At 37.1% G+C, this 21797-nt stretch overlaps 1 protein-coding gene across 7 annotated transcripts in view; it reads left to right on the top strand.

The window, feature by feature from the left end:
• WASF3 (WASP family member 3) overlaps positions 1-21797 on the top strand; it is a 74146-nt gene that overhangs the window by 37375 nt on the left and 14974 nt on the right. For 6 of the 7 annotated variants that reach the window (XM_074815952.1, XM_074815955.1, XM_074815949.1 and 3 more), the window contains 3 exons: positions 9342-9484; positions 16516-16650; positions 19904-20057. In XM_074815952.1, the coding sequence (XP_074672053.1) occupies positions 9352-9484; positions 16516-16650; positions 19904-20057 (422 nt within the window). In that variant the 5' untranslated portion in view covers positions 9342-9351. Of the gene's footprint in view, positions 1-7734; positions 7846-9341; positions 9485-16515; positions 16651-19903; positions 20058-21797 lie in introns of those variants that run through there. The other variant, XM_074815953.1, reaches the window with a different exon arrangement.

Here is a 21797-nt window from a genome sequence, read left to right as displayed (position 1 = left end):
ATGTACATGCATAACATTTACACTATATCTGGTGTTAGCCTAGTAGTATTAGGCTGAAATAGTAAAATTGATGGTGGCAGTAAGGCTTATGGTTTTTCTAAATGTATAAATGCAGTGGAGCAGATGTTCAGAACAGTATGGAATATTTCTTCTTCCCCATCCCACCATCCCTTTCACACCGAGCCATCTGGAAGGGACTGTGAGCAGGATGAGCAGCCATCACACTAAGAACAAGATTAATGTGTCGGCATCTTTTGTTGATACTTTAAAGTGGTCATTGTTCGTTCAGTGGAAAGCAACAATGTGAGTTGTTGTCATTGCATGTGTGGTTACATTTTCCATGTGGATATGGAAAGAAGACAAGAGAAAATGTGATTTATATAGAACAATTAATAAACGTAATGGTGGTCAGTCTGGACTTGGACCCACACAGGCATAAATCAACTTTTTTTTTCCCATTCAGCATGCTATAGCGATGTGACTAGCCACCTTTTACCCTTAAGCATGGTGTCAGGTAATACCATTCTGTTAAACCAGATTTAAATTTACTTGTTTGAGTAAAAGCTTCTGTACACATTTTTCCAGAGGTTTTTCAGTCCATACTCTTCATATACTACTTTATTTTTTTACCTTCTTTTTTTTTTTTTTTACAGCATCAAGTGCACCATATGTGGATGTCTTCCAGTTTAATCAGTTGAATTTCTTCTACCCTTTAGCCTTATTTCTTTTGAGAGAAAGCATGTTTTGGCTTAATGAACACAATTTTGGTTAGAGAAAGTACAGCTTATGATCTAGAAATAAGAGACTCGAGTTGTGTGTGAAGGTGTCCTGGATCATCTGTATTCTGATACAGGATGAGTAGAAAAGAGTGGGTGGATCCGATGCTGGCAGAGTGAGTGGATTCAGTACAGCAAGCTTTTGTATTGTGCAATCTGGGAACCTATATTAGATTTCAGGTAAGCAAATCTTAAATAGATATTTTAGTAACATTAAGTGTACTAAGGAAGATTAAAATGTGTTAATGAAGGAGAAATCGTATTTAAAAGCTTAACAAATAGCTTTAATGGGACTACAGTGGTTTTCTTCCACTGCTTTGTGTTTCTTTCAATGAAGAGAATTTTAAGGAATGGGAATCTGACATTAGATTCAAGAAGGCTACTTGAGAATGAGATGCCTGAAGCCTGAAACTGTGTGGTAAGCTGTGAGAAGGTGAATCAGAAGAAGGTAACACAACCAAAGATCTTAGCTTTCAGGGGAAAGAGGTGTGAGAAAAAGCAGAAATTAAAACTAGCTGAGGTATGTATAGTCACAGATGTTCTGGGGAAACTTTCTCCCATGAAGAAATGGAGTGATGAAATTAAGTAAATATTAGTGTTTAAAAAAAAGTATTTCAACATGAAAAATACAGTGAGTATATATTTTTCCTGTATTTCTATAAAAATCATAAGGCATCTCTAGAAAGTATAAAGATTTAAGTGACAGAGGTAAAAAATAAATCCGAACTAACTTACTGGTAAAGTTTCTTGCATATTGGGCAGTGTGATAAAATGCTGTGAATATAAATTGCAAAATCCATTAATTTGGATGATGGGAAAACTTAATGCAGGAAAAAAAAAGATATTCCATAGATATGTTTTCTACTCCATAGAATGGAATATCTATTATATAGATATGTTTTAGAACTATAGTTCTAGTTCCAGAAATGGAGCTAGAACGGTGCAGTAACCTCATTATCAGAGAGCAAGAAGTACCTTTATTTCTTCCTTTAACAGTGGTGAAGCCATTTAATTGGATGACATGTATATGATCCTTTGTTTTGGAGCAGAAGATGAAACTTTATCATAGTCTGTCTGTACTTCATAATAAGACTTTTATTTTGCTAGAAACTGCTGGGGAAAAATATTGTGATGGGAAAAAGTGTTGGGATTTTAGTTTTGGAATATTTAATTTCTGTTGGGAAGAAAAAAATTTAAAGCAATAACTTTAAAGTGGTCCCTCAATCTTATTCATAGAGGCATGCTTATTAGGCAGTGAACTGTAGACACAAGTACTTAAGGAGAAGTTGATGAGACCTTTGACACTATTACAGCATGGCAGATGGACAAATACGTTCTTGAACCACAGTCAACAGGTAACGTGAAGATGGGGTTGTAGAACAAAGGGGAAAAAAAAGCCAGCCAGCAAGATTTACAGAAAATAAGGATTTCTGACTTGTCTTCATAGTTGTTGATAGTACTTGAAAACCTCTTTTATGTTACAGTCTACACTTTCATAGAAAAAATAGCTACTTAATTTCAGGTTAAATAATTTTCAGGACTTTTTTTTCTGCATTAGTGAATATTATCTTGCATATGCTTGTTTAGAGTTAGCGTTAGCATGAAATTTTGAGACCTAAATTTAAGATAATTGTAAATGTTCAGTGCTGTGGAGATCCATTTACTTTTTTTCTCTCCCAACTTTTTAGAGGAAATTTCTGAATTAATATGTTTACCTTTTAATGGTTCTATAAACTTTTTGTGTTGCAGGCCCACAGTGTTAGCAGAGGTAACTACCAACTCAAAATTTTTGTTCTGCTTCTTAGAGGGCTTTTGGAGTTGTGGAGGGTTGGCTAGGGAAATGTAGGTCCATAAAATATATTTAGGTTGTAAATAAACAAAGCCAAACACCATTGCCCCCCCTGTTGTCCTTTCTCTTGTCATTGCTTTAATGTCTTGATTTCCTTCATAATATTACTGGACCATAAAATTTGGCCTGAAGAGCTCAGCACAGACAAAACCCCAGCCAAATAAAAAAAAGAAAACAACCCTCCAAGTTGATGAGCCTTCAGAAATAGCTCATTGCAACAGACATTAAAATAAGAGCTGTACTAAAGAAACAAAATTGCTCTAGGGATTTCTGTGCCCATTTCATCGTTGCTATTACTTAGGTTGGTATAATATGAGAAGATCAGAAGTGGTGGTCTGATGCTAAGAAGAAAAACCTTATTTTCATTCCAGCCTTGGCTGTCATGCCTTTCATGTAGATCTGATAATCAGGAGAAAAATCTGTGGAAATGATGTTGATAGAGTTGGCTATATATAAAACTTTAGCTATTTTTTCAAGGTGAACATTTTCTAGCCATTTCACTTTACATGTATTGTCTTGTTGAATTATGTGGTTTGCTGCAGATAAGAAAAAAGATGTTCTTGATTTTTAGTTATCCTTAAGGAACAGAATTTTGTTAGACTTTGTGCATACTTCTAACAAATGTCTGCCCTTGCTTCAGCAAACTCAGTATCAAACTAGAGTTGCATTAAAAAATAGGGGAAGCATAAAAAACTGTATGAAAACTAATAAATACATTGTTTGTCCCTTAGACTGGGAGAGCTCTAATAGAAGTACTTGAAGTGTAATTATGATGTTTAGTGAAACTTTTTCTTTTGATATTTGTTCCATAGTAATGTGGCTGAGAGGAATTACATACTCGATAAAACTAAAATAACCAGAAGATGCTATTAAAAATTAGTCTTATCTAGATCCTTTTTGGTAAATATAAAATAATTCAGGGGCATTGGAGCAGTGTTGCACAGTAACTGATGGCTAAATATTTTATATTCTTTTGCAGTATACAAAATGTTGATTCAAACTCTGGTTAGAATGAAGCCAGTTTAAAAAAAACCCCCGAACTTAAAGTACAGATGAATGACATTAGACAAATCATCAACTTAAAATAATGATTTCCAGATAATATGCTAGTTCCAGTTTATTTGTTTTTAACTTGTCATTACTGATAAAGAAGTAAAATGATGTCCACAGATGATAAGTAGGAAAGGTTCACAAACATCGGGTTCCCAGTCGTTTAGGATGGGGAAAACAAAGCGATGTGCATTAAAGGCATGTGCATTCTTTTCCTTCTCTTGAGATAAGAGGGGTAGCAGTGTCTGCTATCCATGTAGCCCTTTCTTTGTGTCTTGTGTGAAGGATGAGGGGCCTTTAGAGAACAGGGAGATCTGTGATAATAATGACTGGAAAAAAAAAAATGGGGAGGGAGAGCATCTCCAGAACTAGTGTTTGGGGTCTTTTATCTTCCTGCTTTCCCTTCTCTTTCTGTTTAGCACATACATAAATTTTGAAGGTGGGGCAATTGCAGACTGTCTAGAATTATGAACTTAAATGGAGAAATGGGCAATATTACCAAATGGAGTGCCATTCAGAGATGGAAATTAGCGTGTTGAATTGAGTGTTAGGACATTTGAAATGCTGGAAGCATAGAAACGGTGTGATTAGGACTTGGTTACAGAGCTAGAGGTGAGGAAACCAACAGTATTTCTCTGATTTTGAGGGGGTGAAATTCAGTTCTAGATTCAGACACCTAAATTTAGGTGGGTGCATAGCAGAGATTACATGTGAGGTATTTGAACTCACTGTATCATTCTTGTATCTATCAATAGATGTAGTGATTTAGTTGCTCTTCAGGCTGCTTCTGAGCTCTCAAGAGGGATATGGACACTGAGTTCATCTATATGTAGTCATACAAATTTAGGTGCTTAATTTTGAATGGAATCCCATCTGGCACATCACTTAGGACAAGCTGCATATTAAATCCATCTCTTGTCTTTCTCCACAGAAGGAGAATGATGATATCTTTTTTCTTTTACAGAGGTCTGTGAGATTCATCAGTGAAAAGCTCTAAACCTTCTTGAAAATAATAGAATATATTAATGGAGAATTTAGGGTGGATGTATGGAAAGCTCTTTTTCATGGTAAAAATGTTCAGCTTTGCTATATTTTACTAGAGAGTATAAGAAGAAACCCCTTAAGAGTTTAAAAAAGGGATTGAACAATGCCTTTGAGAAAATGTAATAAGGAAACATTCACAAGTAGAGGGGCTGTATAAAGAATTGGCGTTCGTTTTGTGGTATTGGTGAATATATAAAGAACTTACAATATTAAAGAACCATGAAATTCAGCTACATATTTTTAGCACTAGTGTAAATTACAGTGCCTTTTTGGGGATGTGAAAGGGCAAAAGGCAGGTTTGGGGAACAGCTGGTGCTTTGAGTTTTTGCCAGTTGCTCAAATACTTGAAAACCCAGCTTGTCTCTTATAATAGCTGCTCTGCTGTTTGGAAAGATTGTAGATTGTGTTTGTCGTCTTTCATGTTTGTTACTGAACATCTGCTTTCTACTTCATTTTTTTAAAAAAACCTGACTTGTCAATGCAATGTCAAACTTCCTACATGCAGTTTAACAGCTGTTGTTCAGAGGAGAGTGGTCCAAACTAACCTGGAGCAATACTCCTGCAACTGCAGGGGAAGTGTGGAAGGAAAAGCAATGCTTCAATTCATCTTTTTCTGTACCCTGCTTGCCTCTACAGCAATAACTACTGGGATAAGTGCCTTCTAATTTTAAAACAAAAAGCAGTTATGCAAGTTATTCTGAGGGGGGGAAAAAGAAGAAAAAGGGAGGTGAGAATACTGAGGGAGCATGTCTAATGTCAATTTTTAATGGGCTGATCTAAGCTAATTCAAGCTTCTGATGTCCCGTCCTTTCAGAATGTGCATGGAAATTGAGTTAGGTTAGCTGTGCAGTTGCTGATGCCTGTAGGGTTTGACGAGCAGTGTCCATTTGAGCTCTAGTCAGAGTTTAATCCAGCCAGATGTTGTCCCCAATCCATGTCCAATGAGGCATGCATGGATTTAGTGAGGTGTTAAATGATGTTTTGCCCTCTTAGTTTTCTTCTTTCGCCTTTGACTCCTGCTCCTGTTCTTCTGGTCTGATGCTAATATCTCATACATTTCTAGTGCAGCCAGTTACATAGATGCAGTATAGCATCATTTTAGATCCTTCATGTCTTGGGCCAGATGCAGCTGGTGTTTTAAAGCCAGCTGTGTCAGGCATCGGTGGCTCTGTGCAGGGAGTGGGGTTGGACCTTTTGTCCTAGCCCTAAGTCTGTGGCTGTATTGTGTACTTAGCTGGGGTAAAATGTGAGAAAACGATCAACTGTGATTGGTCCTAATCTTCTGAACTGATACAACTTTTGAAAATAATAAATTATTTACCTTATGTTTTCAATTTATTTGGGGATGGAAGGGAAGAGAAGTTATTTAACCTCTGTGTTGTAAACTTGAGTATGATTTACCAGATGCTCATGTCTGTAATACAGTGACAGAATATCATGATGAATATCTTCTCTAGTAATAAACTGGGGTGGAAGTGTGGCTTGAATCAGGTGGAAGATGGAAGTAGAAGGCAGTGGAACTGCCACTGCTAGCTTTTTTTTTTTTTTGCACCTGGTAACATACTACCCCCCAGCCTGGTTGAGTCTGATGAAGCCTCTGAATTACAGGGGCTTCAATTTTGTCTTGATTTCTTGTTTAACCTTCCGTTACATATTTTGAAATATTTTGAAATTAGATAATTTTGAAAAAATTTTAGTCTCACTTCTCATGAATATTCTTTAAGAAAGGTTAAGTTTGTCTAGCTGTTGAGTTGTGTGTGGTGAAGAAAAGGGTGGTAGTGCTTTAGTGGCAAGGACACATAGTAATAAGAGCTTTTTTACTTACTAATGGATTAGAAGTTGAATAGGTCTGTAAGTGATTCAGATAGTTGAAGGGTTTAAATTAGATGAAACTTATAATTGCAATTGCAGGCCTTTTTTTTTTTTCCTTTGATCAGGAGCAGTTAATGCATTGCTTAATCTGTTGCATGTATTTACTCATCAGTGTTCAGTTTACCTTTTGGAATTAAACTTCACACTGAAATGAGGTGGATACATAATAATTTAAATCATGCATTCAAAAATGAATGTTTTCTTCCCCACCCTCAGCACCGCTGTGTGTTTTAGTCTGCTCTTTAAAGAAATGGGATGTCTTGTGTTGGTCTGTCTCTCCCCTGCTAGCTCTTGAACGCATTGGAACGTTTCATGAAGAATTGATGCAAAAATGAAAAACTCAAACTGCAGTTGTGTGTTTTCTTCAAATTAGCTTTTATAGGTGAGGAAGGACATGATGTGGAGAAGGGACTTAATTTAGTTCTTCTAGTGAAAGGCATTTTGATTATGCTAAGCATGGTGGGTGTTTCAAGAGGTAGCAGACAATTAGCTGGGCAGTGTGCAGCCAGCTTTCAACTGGCCCCAGTGTGTTGCTTGGGGTGGTGGGAAAAAGTCAGGTAAACTGCAAAAGGTAAGGGCGTGGCTATCTCTGAGAATGCTAGACAGAAAGCCACAGGAAACCGGGCTTTATTTTGCTGGTCTTCTGGTCTTTTTATATAAGAATTTAAGTAAGCTAGGTTAAAAAAAAAAAAAAAATGAAAATGAGTTATGAGCATTTGTAGCAAAACATATCCACAGTAATTCTCTTTAAAAAAGCAAACAAAATCCCCCACAAATCCTAAACCCAGTAAAATGGTTGCCTTGTTCACCAGAGGGTTTTACTGATGAAATGCATGTAAAAATTAGTTCCAAGGAAGGACAATTTTATGAGTTGTCTAATCACTCACCAATATTTCAGGAATTATGTTGTCATAGTTGTAGGGAGTCTTTATACCTTTAGTTTGTACAACAGTGTTTTTAATGTTACAGAGAAAACCAAACATTGTAGCTTGTGTGTTGGAGTAATGCTGAGATTTGTACTTGGCTGCTTTAGTACTGCTTTATGCTCCTATTAATTTACTACTTACTAATTCTGTTTATGAACATTTTCCTACACAGCGAAACAATTCCTCATAATGACTTTTATTTCACAGTTGCAGTGCACTAGCCTGTTTGCAGTGTGATGTTGCTCAATGCTGCTCTTCAATAATTGTGCATTTCCAATTTTTACCTATTTTTGATCAAGTTCAGAAAACTGAGTGCATTGGATATTACGTAAGATTTTTTTTGTCTAATATCAAATAAAAGTTGTTCCTCCCTTACCTCTGTATTGTTTAAAATTTAGGAAACTAGCTGCCCTTAAATTCTGACATTTGAATAAACTGTTTCATAGTAAGAAAGATGTAAAATACAATTCAAGACTGGTGCTTACAAGTTGTGATCCTGTTCCTTCCTGGTCTGTTCTGAAATAATCTTAGTTAAATAATTTGCTTTTTGTTAATTACTTAAGCTGTTAATTTTTTAGAAATGTTCTTGAGAAGGAAGTGTTATAAACCTTCAGGGGGCAAAGTCATTACAAGAATTACTATGCAACATTTCAAAAGCAAAAAGGTATTTTTAATTTACTAATGTGATTTTCATTAAAGAAGTTGAAAGGTTACTTCAATTGCTTTAGTGCAATAAAAAAGAAATTTTCAGTTAAGTCTTTTCCAAATAAACTCATGTCCTTGGTAACACTAACTTCTAATTCCAGAAAATTTTGAGGCCACATGATCTTTAAAAAGAGTGTTATTCATAAGTAGTGCATGGACATTGAATTGTCAGTGTTAAAAAAAGCTAATCAAATTGACTCATAATTGTGTTAATACCATTTTAAAGAAAACTGCTTAAGAACTTTTTATATTATATGCTCTTGTTTCCCTTCTGGGGGAATTCTGTCTTACTTGAGTGTACCAGCTTTCAAAGCTGCTCTCTGCAGGATTATGTTTTCTATGCCCCTGTGCCCTTTTGTGTGATGCTTTGAGATCTCTCTTTGTATTTTTTCCCATCCTAGTTTCTTTTATTTTTCCAGAAAAAACAGTTCTGATAACCTTTGTTTTCTCAGATAAATGTCTTCACACATCTAGCATGTTCCTGAAATCTGTTCAATATGTGCTTTTACCTCATTCAGATTGTCATTCAGCACCACCTGTGAAAAACCATCTTCCTCACATTGCAGCTTCTTCCTTATTCTCACCCAGCCTATTTCTGTGAAGCCCTTGCCCTTATCTGTCAGATGAGTTTATCATTTTGGCTGAAAACTGTCAGAGCGAGGGTAGGCCAGTGTCTGAGGCTATAATGCACGGACAGCCCGTTGGTGGCCCGCTTGCCAAGGCAGCAAGCCAGCTTGCTCCAGACAGTAATCTTTCCTACCACTCCTGTGGGGACTGCCAACTTTCTATAAATGCAAATGTGCACTAAAGTCCAGTGATTCTGGTGCTGTAGCACAAGTCTGTGTATACAGTAAATCTTACACCAAATCCAAGACAAAAAGTGTAGGTTATCTACATAGACTGTATCCTCTGTGCTTATCTGCAGCGCTCTTGTCATGTTCTGGCTTGAGTGCATGACTCCAGTGCCTCAGTGGAAATCGTATAGTATCTTATGGCAGGAAGAGTAAGTGCTTTAAAAAAAGAAAGGTGAAGTGTATTTTGTAGAAAAAACTGAATGTATGCTACACAGATTCATAGGTCTGAATTTCGTTTCTGTATGTATTTTTCTGTGAATTGCAGGTTGTGAGCCATGCCTTTGGTGAAAAGGAACATCGAACCACGGCATCTCTGCCGAGGAGCTCTGCCAGAAGGAATTACTAGTGAACTGGAATGTGTAACGAATAGTACCCTTGCTGCTATCATACGCCAGCTAAGCAGCTTAAGTAAGTATCTGTGACTTCCTGCAAGTATTTAATTCCTGACGAAAACCTGAATAAATTAAAAGCTCTAAGATGGCTTGTTTTCAACAGCAAAATTATGATACAGGACATTGTCACTTATGTAATATAATAATATAATGCTACTTCATAGTTTTTATGCTCTTCTGTGTTTTGCACTTTACACAAGAAGAGCCTCTCTAAGATTTAGAAGTGTAAAAAACAAAAAACCAAACCAACCCAAAGACAAAAAGCAAACCCAAAAAAACCTAACCAACCAAAAAACTATGGCATAAAAAACCGGGAGTTTTTCTAAGCTGAGAGAAATTGATGCAGGAAACAAGACTAGCACTTGAGTTATTCTTAGCTTTCAGTTGTACAAGATGAAACCAGCAAACTCTTCTGCCTCTTGGCATCAAATGACACATTTGACTGAAATTTCAGTTTATCGTAACATGCTAATACTTCTTAAGCCTTTTCTTTACATATGTGTGATTAATTCATAGGAATGAAATTATGCACATACATCAAAAGAATGGCGTTCAGTGAACAAACCTGTGCTACTGTTGAGGCAAGCTAGCATCAGCTCCATACAGAGTAGCCTACACAGTACACCTGTCAGTTGACACCACAACTAGCAATTCTAGAAGCGTGCCTGGAGTGCTTGCAGGAAGAATAATATTTCTTAATGAATGAGAAAAGAGATTTCTTCAGAGTGTTTAACAATCAGCAGCTGTTGTTTGTGCACATAACTCTGGTCCTAGAAAAGAAATTATTGCTTCGAAAAGAAATTATTGCTTCATCAGTTTCTTCACTTTGTAAATGGAAATGGTTTTTAGGAATGTAAGAAAGTCTGTATGGAGTTTAGACTACGGGTCCCACTAAGTCTGGTGGTCAGTTTGTGATGATAGGAAATAGCCTATGCTTAGGGAAAGAGTACAAGAAACAGAGCATGTTTCCCTTTCCAGTAGTCAGTGATTTAGGGATTTTCTGATCTAGGGGTCCATCTGAATCATCCTATGTTACAAACATTTGCAAACCAATCATCTGTGGAATTGCTTAGATGTGTTCAGATAGGGATGGCACATTTTTCTTGCCCAATAACCTGTGGCAGAATGTACCACAATAGAAGTTGATCTGTTTCTTCCTTTTGATACCTTCTGGTTCTTGAGTTATAAAAAAATAATGAAAGGTGATTTCATCTCATGTGTTTCTGTAATCATCTGTGGTTTTTATTAGGTCTTTATTGTGTTCTCCTGGTGATATCTTTTCCAGGTTGGAGTGTCCTGATCTGTTAGTGCTCTTTTTGGGTAGAAACCATTTTGTATTTCTGCTCATTGTTATTTCTGCTTTGGATATGTAAGTTAGAGTATGTTGGTTTTTTTAAAGGTGGAATGTTGAGGACTTCAGATCATAATCAAAACAGACTTCTGTTTTATCATTAGTTCCCTAAGAATTTATAATGTTTTGGTTGCTGTTAAACATTGGGTTGATATTTTCAGTGAAGTTTCCATGTGATTATCTGATCTTTCTTGAGCAGTAGCTGCTAATTTAGTGTCTAATGTTGTTTATAGTTAATTTGTGTTTGTATTGTATTGACATCCTTAAGCTTCAGAAATCTGAGAAGAATGGCTAATGTCCTAGTTACGTTCAAGGATATCTGATAAGACCTCATTTTGGTATGGTACAATGATTGCCAAAGTATGGATAATACACTTTTCACTTGTCTGACTTGCTAGGAATGTTTAGCTTTCATTTTTCCAGACTTGGTCTTGGGGCTAATCTGTCTGTTAAACTGCATATTCAGATCCTCTTATGATTGTTGCTGAGGAACTGGCTATTTACACAATCCATATCCTGCAGTTTTCCCTTCGCAGCTTTCTGAGGTCATCAGAAGTCTCAGTAGACAGCCCTAAAGTACTTTATTAGTGTCATGTTAAAGATCTATGCAAATAAATGATGTGTCCTTTGTTTTAACAGATGAATACACGGTATTTAATGAGTGAAGCCTACCACCAGGCTCATTGACAGTCTAAAATCTGTCATGTTTGCAGAGGGTTTTTTTCAGCAGACAGTGTTTGTTTTGCCTGTGTTTCAAGCCAACTGGGAGCAAGGAAATGATCATAGAAAAATGCTGTGCTGGAGCTAATGCAGTATGTCCTGCTGACAGCATCAGAGCTTGTTGGTGTTCACACAGCTTGAAGCACAGAGAGAGAGCAAGTACAGGTCTGTCTTGCAGTCACACTGTTTTTCAATGTTGCACTGAGTTTGGTGTGAATTTTAGAAACCGGGAGATCTGTGCTGTTGCGTACAAATTTGGCTTGCTTCTGCCTCTGCTCTTTTCAGGAGACACGAACAAGTTCTTGTCCAAGAGGAATGTGCTCTTAGTGGAGCTTTTTTCTATTACGTCTTCAGATTTGCGTGCATTTGCAGCCAGCTGGCTTGGAACACAGGCAGTGTGAGCAGCGTTCTGTATGAAACTGCACTTTTATATAAAAGGCAAAAGCTTTACTCAGGGGTTCACCTCTACTTGGGAGGAGAGAATCTTGGGGGGGGTGGGGGGGTGTGCAGACGGGACAGGACTGGGAGCATTTGCAGCCCATGCCTGTAAGTACCATAATGCTTTACCTAGTAAACATAGTCATGGAGCAAAGACTTTGAAGAAAGCTTTCACAAAATACTCCCTTACTTTTGGCAGTGGAGTTTGGTCTGACGGCCACAGAACTCTAAACAGTGAAAAAAGCTGCTCTCTGCAACAGGATCTATTGCACCATGGTTTTGATCCTGAGTTTTGCATATGTGTATATATGGGGAAGAAATAATAAATTACATCTCATTGTCATTGAAGTCTAAATATTAAAAACTGTACAGTTACTCCTTTATTGAGCTTTTTTTAATTAGATTTCAGCCTGTACACTAACATACTCGTGTTTCAAGTTGCATTACCACTTCTTTCCTTTCTGAGAGTCTTCAAATATTTTGTATTTTTGTATCTTTGGCTTCTCCATTCATTCAGATACTACCTGTCAGGCTGAAATCTTATTTCTACATGGGTATAAAACATGTACATGGGTACAGAGCTACTTTCTTTGACCCATAGCAAGTGACACCGAATATGTTTTGCTGTACAACAGAAAATGAAGGAAAGCGTGGTCTGTGGGGATTTGAAAGGCTTTTACTTTCACACAGAGTGATGTCCACCAATTTGTTGGCCATTGGCTCAGAGTTTTACTAGTTTGCATGCAGGCCTGAGCATGCTGCATCCAACTTTGTGTGACTGCTTTTTACCACTGTTAAATCAGTTGAGTTGGGAGGTTAGCTTTTTTGGTATTATTATGCTGAGGTGCTATGAGGAGGCAGGTAAGACTCAACACCTGGTCAGTAACAGCCTACCACTTTTGCTTATTTAAAAAAAAAAAAAAGTGAGGTAGGAGGGGGGAAGCATGATTCTAATGCTAATTAATCCAGTTACAAAGGGGTGGGTGGAATCACTGTCTTCTGCTCCATGTTATGATGAATGGTCATGTCCTGGGTGAATTCTGGTTTACAAAACACCAGCTAGTTCTGCAGGATGTTTCAGTCCTTACTTAGGACCCTGAGGAGAGTAATAGTGTAGCACTGGCTGCCTTTGGGACAGTCCCAGTATCATCTTTCTTCCAGTGTCTCGTAGAACTGACACCTGAATGCCAGGTGATGACACTGCTTTACCTTTTCTCTTTGATAATGCATGTTCATGGTGTGAAAAATTGTAATCCTTTTAATGCACTGTAAATCTGTTAACTTGAATGTGTTCTTCCATGTACTTTTGCTGTGGAAGGAATGCAAAGGAAAGCTGTACTTTTTAGACTCAAATATGTGAAAGGAAACTAGCCAAAATAATAAACACTGTTGGATTTCCAGTCTTCAGACAAGCCAGCACCATTGTTGAACTCTTCTGTTACAGCATTGAGCGTTTTGACTGCTGACAAAAGATACCTTTGGGGCAAGGTATTCAATGTGTTAATGCATGCCTTATGCAGAATGTGAAAATCAATTATAATTAATTCAGATGGTGTCTCATCTCTGCTAGAGATGTTATAAATTGATGTGGCCAGATGATGTTTCATGTAATTACTGTAGAATTTGGGTAGAGGTATTCTTGCAATTACTTGTGAAATACTGATCTCCAGAAGTGTCTCTCAATGCTTGCAAATTTATTTTGTGAGTAATCAAATATACAGCTCTGTGAAGATGACCTGTAGAAGTGCTAGAAAGAGGCACTTATGTTAATTGATATTAAAACCTCTTGAGAGGGGGGATTTGGTGAGCCAGCACCATGACTAAGTTTCTTTTCAACTAGTTCTGTGTTTGGAGGGAGCTTTAGGAGGAAAGACTATGTGATTCCTTTAGTGGTTTTAAAATTCATATTTATGTTGCCCTAAAGCAATCTAAATATTGGGAAGCACCTCATGTTTTTAAATGACTGTCTTTATAGTACCAAAATCAGCTCTTAAGTTGAAAGACACATGCTTGTAACTTCTGATAGTTTGGGTTTTTTGTGTTTGTTTCTGTATTGTTAAAAATCTAATTTAAAAAATGGTAACATAGAAAACACTAGAGAAATACTACTTTGATTAACGTGATGCAGTAAGTTTTAGAATAGTGTGTTCCAATATTGCTTTACCATCTCACTGTTTTTACTGACAGGAGATTGACAACCTGTCTTTCACTTGTGTTAGAGTAGCAAGTGTTTAAAAAGAAAATAAAAATAGAATTCAATATTGAAAGAAGTATTTTCTCACAAATCAACTTTATGACTTACATTGCCTCCTGAAAGATAACTGACAAGCACCTGTCTGCTTGACTACTTTAGGGGTGATGTGTTTAATCTTAGAATGCGGCAGTCCTCCCTCAGCAGGCTGATTTCAATACATTAACATAAACTAACATCCATTAAAATTTATTGATGCTTTGAGCTCTGAATACTGGTGGCTGAAGAGTGTAATACTTGCTTTATTTAGCTGAAGATCTTGGAGTAACCTCTTCATTTGCAGCAACTAAATCAAATGAGGATTATAATTGAATCTCAGCTAGCTGCTGGGAAGCACTTAGAGAACACTTTTAGTGTGAAGGTGGTTGAACACCGGCATGGGTTGCCCAGAGGTGCTGTGGAGCCTCCATCCTTGAAAGTATTCTATACCCAACTGAATGCAGTCCTGGGCAACTTGCTCTGTCTGACTGTGCTTCAAGCAGGGAGTTGGACTTGATCCTTTTCAACTTCAACTATTCTGTGGTTGTGTGACTTCGGTTTTGGAGGAGGAGGAGATAGGAGCAGGTAGGCAGAATACCTTGCCTATCCACTTCCCACGTATGTACAAAGCAGAGCTTTGTACCAAAATATCTTGACACTTTAGGTTAGTTATTCCGTTTAGTGAAGAAATCTGTTACTGATAAAGTCTTCCACTCAAAGCATGGCAATCAAATTAATTTTTTTTCATTTGTAGTTCACAAACAGTACTTTCAGATATTACTGTGGTGGTGGTGTTCTCTTTCCCCCCCCACCCCTCCAAGTAAACCATCTAAGAAAGGGGAAGATCCTGTTGACTTCCTACGAGTGGCTTCTTTTTACTTTGAGTTACGGTCTCCAGATGTTCACAGGATGGGATCTTGACTGACATTTTCATTATGTCTGTACTTTTTTTTTGTAAGATATTAAGATTGGTTATTATAGGACCCAACTTAAAATGTCAGCAATTGCTGCTCTTTTGGAATTCATTGTCATTTAGGTGGTTAATACATATTCCATATTGTGCCAACCATTATACAAGGTTTCACTTTCTCATCTCAATTTCTGCTCTTCAGACTCATCCCGATACAGGTCATAACAAGGTGAGTTTAATTCAGAAGTAGGGTTTTAAAATTTATTTTTGTTTTAAAAAGCATGGTTAAATGCAGGAGGCAGGATTTTGCTTTTTGCACAGTGAACTGATGGAGTGTCGATGTTCTGAGGGGTGTCGGCTGCAGAAACAGTGGAGGGAGAGATCTTAATTGAAGCAGCAGTATCTGGGTAGGAGGATCTGAGAGACAAGTAGGTGAGGTATTATCTGAGTGAGCAGGAGCTGTGAATTTGGGTGGAATCTGAAATTTGTAGGGGAGATTCTGGGGCAGGAGAAGTGTTAAATTGGGGATTCTGATCCAGAGTGGTTGAGAGGTTCATACTGGGACAGATGGAGAGTCAAACTGGATGAGGATGCCTAGTACTTTGGGAGGTCTAGGAAGGGAACAGACATGCACAAGGATTTGTGGACCAAGAGGGGATTGAGTTTATCATGTGGCACTCCTGTCTGCTATAGCACTTCTAGGGTAGTGCCCAAGGCTGCAGATTTGAGCTGGACTATCCATTCTCATAGTGATTGAGAAAATATGGCAGCTGAAAAGGTTGTAGGCTCCTCTTTTGTGCTATATCAAGTCCAGACTGGCCATGGGTAAATGTGGTCAGTGCTGTCTTACTCTCAAATGGCTCCAGTAACAGCAAGGTGTATACAGTGAGCATTTGTAGAGGTAAGTGGGCTGCCTTGCATGAGGATCCTGGTTTTTATCTGTTTCACTTTGCCTTCATTCTGATGTTGGCTTGTGCTCATGCTTATAATTAAATCTTAATGATCATGCATTGCGAGATTTTAGATTTCAGAATTTACTTCAGAAGTTTTTATGGACAGCAGTAACTTTGGACCTTTATTTTCATCAGAGGCATGTTTTAATGATCAGTTGTGTGTCACCTGGCAGTAGTTCAGCCACATAAGGATTAAAATTTGAAAGTCTCCCTGTTTAAGTAGAAGGCTAACCAGGACATCCAGGAAAACAGGCTTCAGGCAGCATTTATGACATATTTTGACATTTTTGTACAAATCTGTTGTCCAAAATTTTGCTGAATGACAAACTACCCTGTTATGATACCACAGCTACTGTGTTTTATTCTAACTTCATGATACTGAAGCCATTTGTCTTGTTTTGTAAGCCTTTAGCAAAGGGATTTCCCTGTCTATCTTCTTACACAGGCAAACATGCTGAAGACATATTTGGTGAATTGTTTAATGAGGCCAACAGCTTCTACATCAGAGCAAATTCCCTTCAAGACAGAATTGATCGCCTTGCTGTCAAAGTTACCCAGCTGGATTCAACAGTAGAAGAGGGTAGGTAATTGTATGGAAGTGTTGAGCCAGAAGTGATGTTGACAAGACTACAGTATTTAATTACACAACAATCTCTTGTCTTTTCAAAGTAATCCTGAACTGGTATTTCATCTTGTTTTCTCAGTAAGGCAAGCTGGGAAAAATCATGTTAGCAGAGCAAAAAAAAAAAATATTCTTGAGTTTTATAAGAAGCCCCTGTAGAAATAGAGGCATTGAGCTGCCTTTTTCACAGGGAAAACCTCTAGTTTGTGAGTGTAATTAATCAGAAATAAATAAATCTAGACCTTACTGTAAATAAGTCAGAATATTGGAAAAATTTTGGGACAGTAGATCTACATTTATTTCAGGGTAGTGTCTGTTCTGCAGTCATCTTATAATACTCTTTACAGAGCTAAATGAGGCCCTGTGTGTTTGCATCAACTAGGTGAAATTCTCTAGGACGTTCTAGTCACTAGAAAGAGCTTTCCTTTAAAATACATCCTCACTTGCTTATGTGTTCACTTCATAAATACACAGTAAAACTAAAGGATTTAAGTAACATCATTACACTGTTGGAAAGCACTTATATGTGTAAAACATGTTTCTATGTCTAACTCTAAAATCTGTAACATGCATGTTTGCTTCCATGTTCAGTTACATGTCTGACCAGCCACTGCATGTACTCCCTGTTTAAGTGATTGCTCATGTTTAGTAAAATGTTGCTACATCAGGACAATAGTGTACTATATATTCAGTAGTAGTTAATGCTACTTGTGATCTATTTAATAGTACTATTTATATGGTCTACATATTATATTTAATATTTATATTTGTGTAGTTTATATATTATATTTAATATTATTAATGCCAATATTAAATGTTACTGTTGATATTAATAGTGTGATATTTACCCTTCCATTTTTAGCTTGTTACTGTCTGAAAATTATTATAAGTCTTTTTTTTTTACTGGTTTTGGAACATGTTAACTGGTAGAGTACCACAGTTGATACTAGCACCTTTCTGTTGCTGTCTTAAAGATCAAGAGCTATATGGGAACATAAAGTAAGCTATTCTGGGGTCACTATTCAGCATAGTTTTTGAGGCATGTTGTGGTGGTAATATGAGCAACTAGAAGATACTCATACGCTTAGCTTGCTCTGTGCTGAGGTGGATGATGTCAGTCTTCATGACACTCAAGTCCAACATTTTTGGAAATGCAGTCCTCATCAGAGGCTGGTTTTGCTTTTGTTGTTTTTTTAATGTCTCATTTGTATTATGCAGTACCTCCTGGCTAGTTTTCAGAGTTTGAAGAGTAATTAAAAGCAGCCTATTGGAAGGAGAAACTAGTGTATGGACTGAGAATTTAATCAGTTTTTATTTTAAATTGACAGCAGTTATTACTCTTGTACTGCTAATAGTCTTTCACATTAATAAGCTATAGATACAAGCCGCTGTCATTTTAGTGTCAGTAGGAAATTTTATTAGCTATTTCACTGTAGAAGTCTTTATAATAATTCATTCTACCGTCACTAATACTAAATATATTTGTGTGTAGCTTAGGCATTTAAGTAAAATATCAAGTGCTAGGTTGATTTTAAAAAAACCTTTAGATTTAATTGCATCAGTGATTTCTTACTAATATATAGTGTATATATGAAAAAATGTATATATCTATAATTAATACTGCAGTTGAAAAAAGTTTTAAAATAATTAAGGTTTCATTTTCAAAATCATTTAAATAACTTGCATTAAAAAGCCCCAGAGAAATGGGGGTTTTGCTCTTTTGAATGTCTTCCTTCAAAAATGTAACAGTTCAGATGTATATATCTGAAAAAACTGCATGAAATACCTTACTAGTTTACTTATAGTCAGGTTTAAATAGGAAGTAGTTTCTCAAAAATGATGTTTTGATACTTCAGGTGATGTGGTTGGGGGAATGATGATTTGGAATGAAATACTCTGTTTCTAATTTTTTGCTATTTTAAAAGCTACGGAAGAATCTAAGTGGTCTTGGAGTGAGAGACAAGACCTCAGCACAGGTAACAAAAACAGTTGCATAGAGAAGTCTGAGTGGGATTTGGTTCCCATCATGACAAAGGACAACAGTGCACCTTACAGGGTGTGTGTTAAATTTCATGCCTTTCTGGTTTTGCAGGTCATCAATATATTAAATTTTTGTCCGGTACTGTTCAGTTACCATGTGAAATTCTCAGTTTGTTCTTGAGACTTGATAAATTAGATGAATGGACAAGAAATATTAGATGGAATGTCAATGGGAATAAAAAGAAAACAAGTCAGTGCATTTTGTTTGCACTACTCATATAGCTTATAGTGTTGTAAAACAATTGAAGAAATGGTTAGTGTCATTGTAGAGAAGCCAGTGAAAACTTCAGCACTCTGTTCAACTGCAGTCAAAAACCAGTATTTCAGGTTGCCTAAGAATGGAAGATAACGTGGAGAGCTTACTACCCCTTTTAAATTGTGATTGGCACTATCCTCATCTTCTTAGCAATGGTCACTCCATCTCAGGAAAATTTATTTTAAGAATGAAAGGAAGTCTTCCTAAAAGTGACAGGAACAATTAAAAGCAACTTAAAGCTTTCATTTAAAAAGAAAGAATGAAAAGGCTAGTGTTGTTTTCCCCAGAGTTGTGTACATGAAAAGATAAAATGGAAGTATGTTACTGGACTGTATAAAGAAGGTAAGTTTTTTTGCTCTATAGAGAGATGAGGAAAACTTAAGATCAGGTGATGTTCAATTACATGGAAAGATTTTGGAGCTGAAAGATGGTAAAAGATGTGGAGCTCTCACAGGAGATTGTGGAGGCCATAATTTAATTAAACTTAGAATGGGGTTGAATGTATATGGATACCACATGTAATTATAAAGCATGCTATGTCAGAGGAATACCAGACCTTGTGTTTCAGGCTTGAAGCCAGTCTTTCTGCTATTGGAAGTCCAGGTTAAACCTCATAAGAAGCGGGGATCATTTGGCATCTGCATGTGACAGGATTCTTGCATCATGTTCCAAGACACAGTCCACAGTGCCATTATTTTAAGTGAGGTTCTGGACCAAGTGGGAATTAAATCTGATTTATTATGGTAATTCTTATATGCCTTTGTGCTTAAATATGCTGATTATCCACTAAAGAAAAACCTTTCAGTTTTCCTTCTATATTTTGCTGAAAATACTTTAAATAGCTAGTGTAAAATGGACGTTTTATCCACTTATGTTAATTTCAGACCTGTGATAAATATTTTTTGTTTCTAACAGTATCGTTACAGGATATCAATATGAAGAAAGCATTCAAGAGCTCAACAATTCAAGATCAGCAGGTAGTTTCAAAGAACAGCATTCCTAACCCAGTGGCTGATATTTATAATCAGAGTGACAAACCACCACCTCTGAATATTCTTTCACCTTATAGGTATGGAAATATTGTTTGTGTTCTTGTACTTTGCCCTTTATCTCCTAGTTGTATGCAAAGAATAATTACAGCAGAAGGGAAAAGCTGTATTGGTTATTGATATTTGTTTTTTCAGGGACTTCCCTGTTCATGGAAATAAAAATTGCTATTACCACACGTAAAATAATGAGTTGTACCTCACAAAAATCATCGTATTTCAGCATAAGTGTTATATGGCAGCACAGAATCAGAGAGCAAGGGCTATTGATTATTTAAAAAGTAAAAAGAAAATTAATATACTAAACTGCTTTCTTAGGTTCATTAATCCAGAAAGATGGATTTGTTGCTTTTGCCTTCCCTCTGTTCTCCCTCCTCCCTCCAACATATACTTTTCCTGGTTACTTACTGGTGAATAAAATAGCAACAAGCAGGACTTTGTTTCCTGTTTTCATTTCCTGTTTCCTTTAAGTTTATTGTTGCTCATGAAATGAGTATAATTTGTTGGTCTGAAGGGTTGTGGACTTGTTTTTACTGTGTCCTTCAACTTTTGAGAGGTACTAGATTGTGAAGTATCTGCGTAAAGCAGACGCTCAATCTGCAGTAAATTTGAATTTTTTTAGGAATGACGTAGCAGAGCATTTGCAGTGTATTTCATTTTTAAGAGCTTTTACTTGGAAGGTAAAACAGTTAGATTTATAGCTGAAGGACGTGGGTTTTGCTGCTGCTACAGACAATGGTAGCATTTGTTTATAGGCATCCAGTTCCTAAGAGTTGTTATCGATCAGCTGTTCTGCACAGCTATGTCCTAATACATACCTGGATGACAGTGTCAGGGACCTTTTTATTGTTATTCCTGTTTTATTAGGGATCCTTCAGTGAAATTTACTTAAACTACATTTCTTGTAATGTCTTTTACATCTGCTGAATTTAAATTATTTGTATTTGCCTTGGACAAAGCTTAAATGAACTTCAAATTGTAGTTTGACCACAGCTGGAGAGGTGGAAGAGTGGCCCAGTACCCCCTTCAGTAGGTTAGACATTTGTAGTGAGGAGATCTAGTGCACAAAAAGTAAGGGGTTTACGGCCGTATGACCGGGCAGTGTACAAGGTCTGCTCTCTGTACCCTGTTCTAGTGGTTGTAAGGTTTCCATGTGCAGGATCTCCATTGCTCTTGATCTTGCTGGTAGAAATTAGTACTCACCTGCCATCAGAATTTGCCCAGGAAGAAATTAGGGCCCACAGCCTAAAGGGAGTCTGAAAGATGCCAGTTTAGCAAGCTAGACTGGGATCACCGTCATATACTGTTTGGACCATGCCAGCTGCCCTGCCATGTTGACTCCCCCTACACCTATTGCTTTCCAGGAGTTTAGGATATTAGAAGGTTCCCTATTTCCATGCCATGGGGTCAAACTGGGATTTGATAGCACACCTTTTTTTTGTGGCTTCTTAGTCTGGGTGTCCCTGGCTTCTGCTGCTAATTGGAGCTGGCAAGCCCAGATCAGCTCTGTCTTGAATCCTCCTAGAATAGTCTGGTAGGATTCAGCCTTTCAGTTGCCACCACTTTCCTAGCCCTTCCCCTAGTTAGGAGAGTCCCACTGAGAACAGTGACTGTCTTGTGCTTCCTTTTGTAAGGGTGAAGGTCTCAGACCTACATTGTTCCTAAATTCAGATCTTAAGACCTGCCTGGATTGAGCCAAATACTCCTTTTTTACAGTTCTTTTGAGACAGCGGAATTCCATTCTTAAACTCCTCTGTCCCCTA

Source organism: Strix aluco, chromosome 2 (assembly GCF_031877795.1).
Source record: "Strix aluco isolate bStrAlu1 chromosome 2, bStrAlu1.hap1, whole genome shotgun sequence".
NCBI classification, from domain to species: Eukaryota; Metazoa; Chordata; class Aves; order Strigiformes; family Strigidae; genus Strix; species Strix aluco.
The sequence above is the reverse complement of the archived record's forward strand: the minus strand, read 5'-3'. Positions and strand labels throughout refer to the sequence as shown.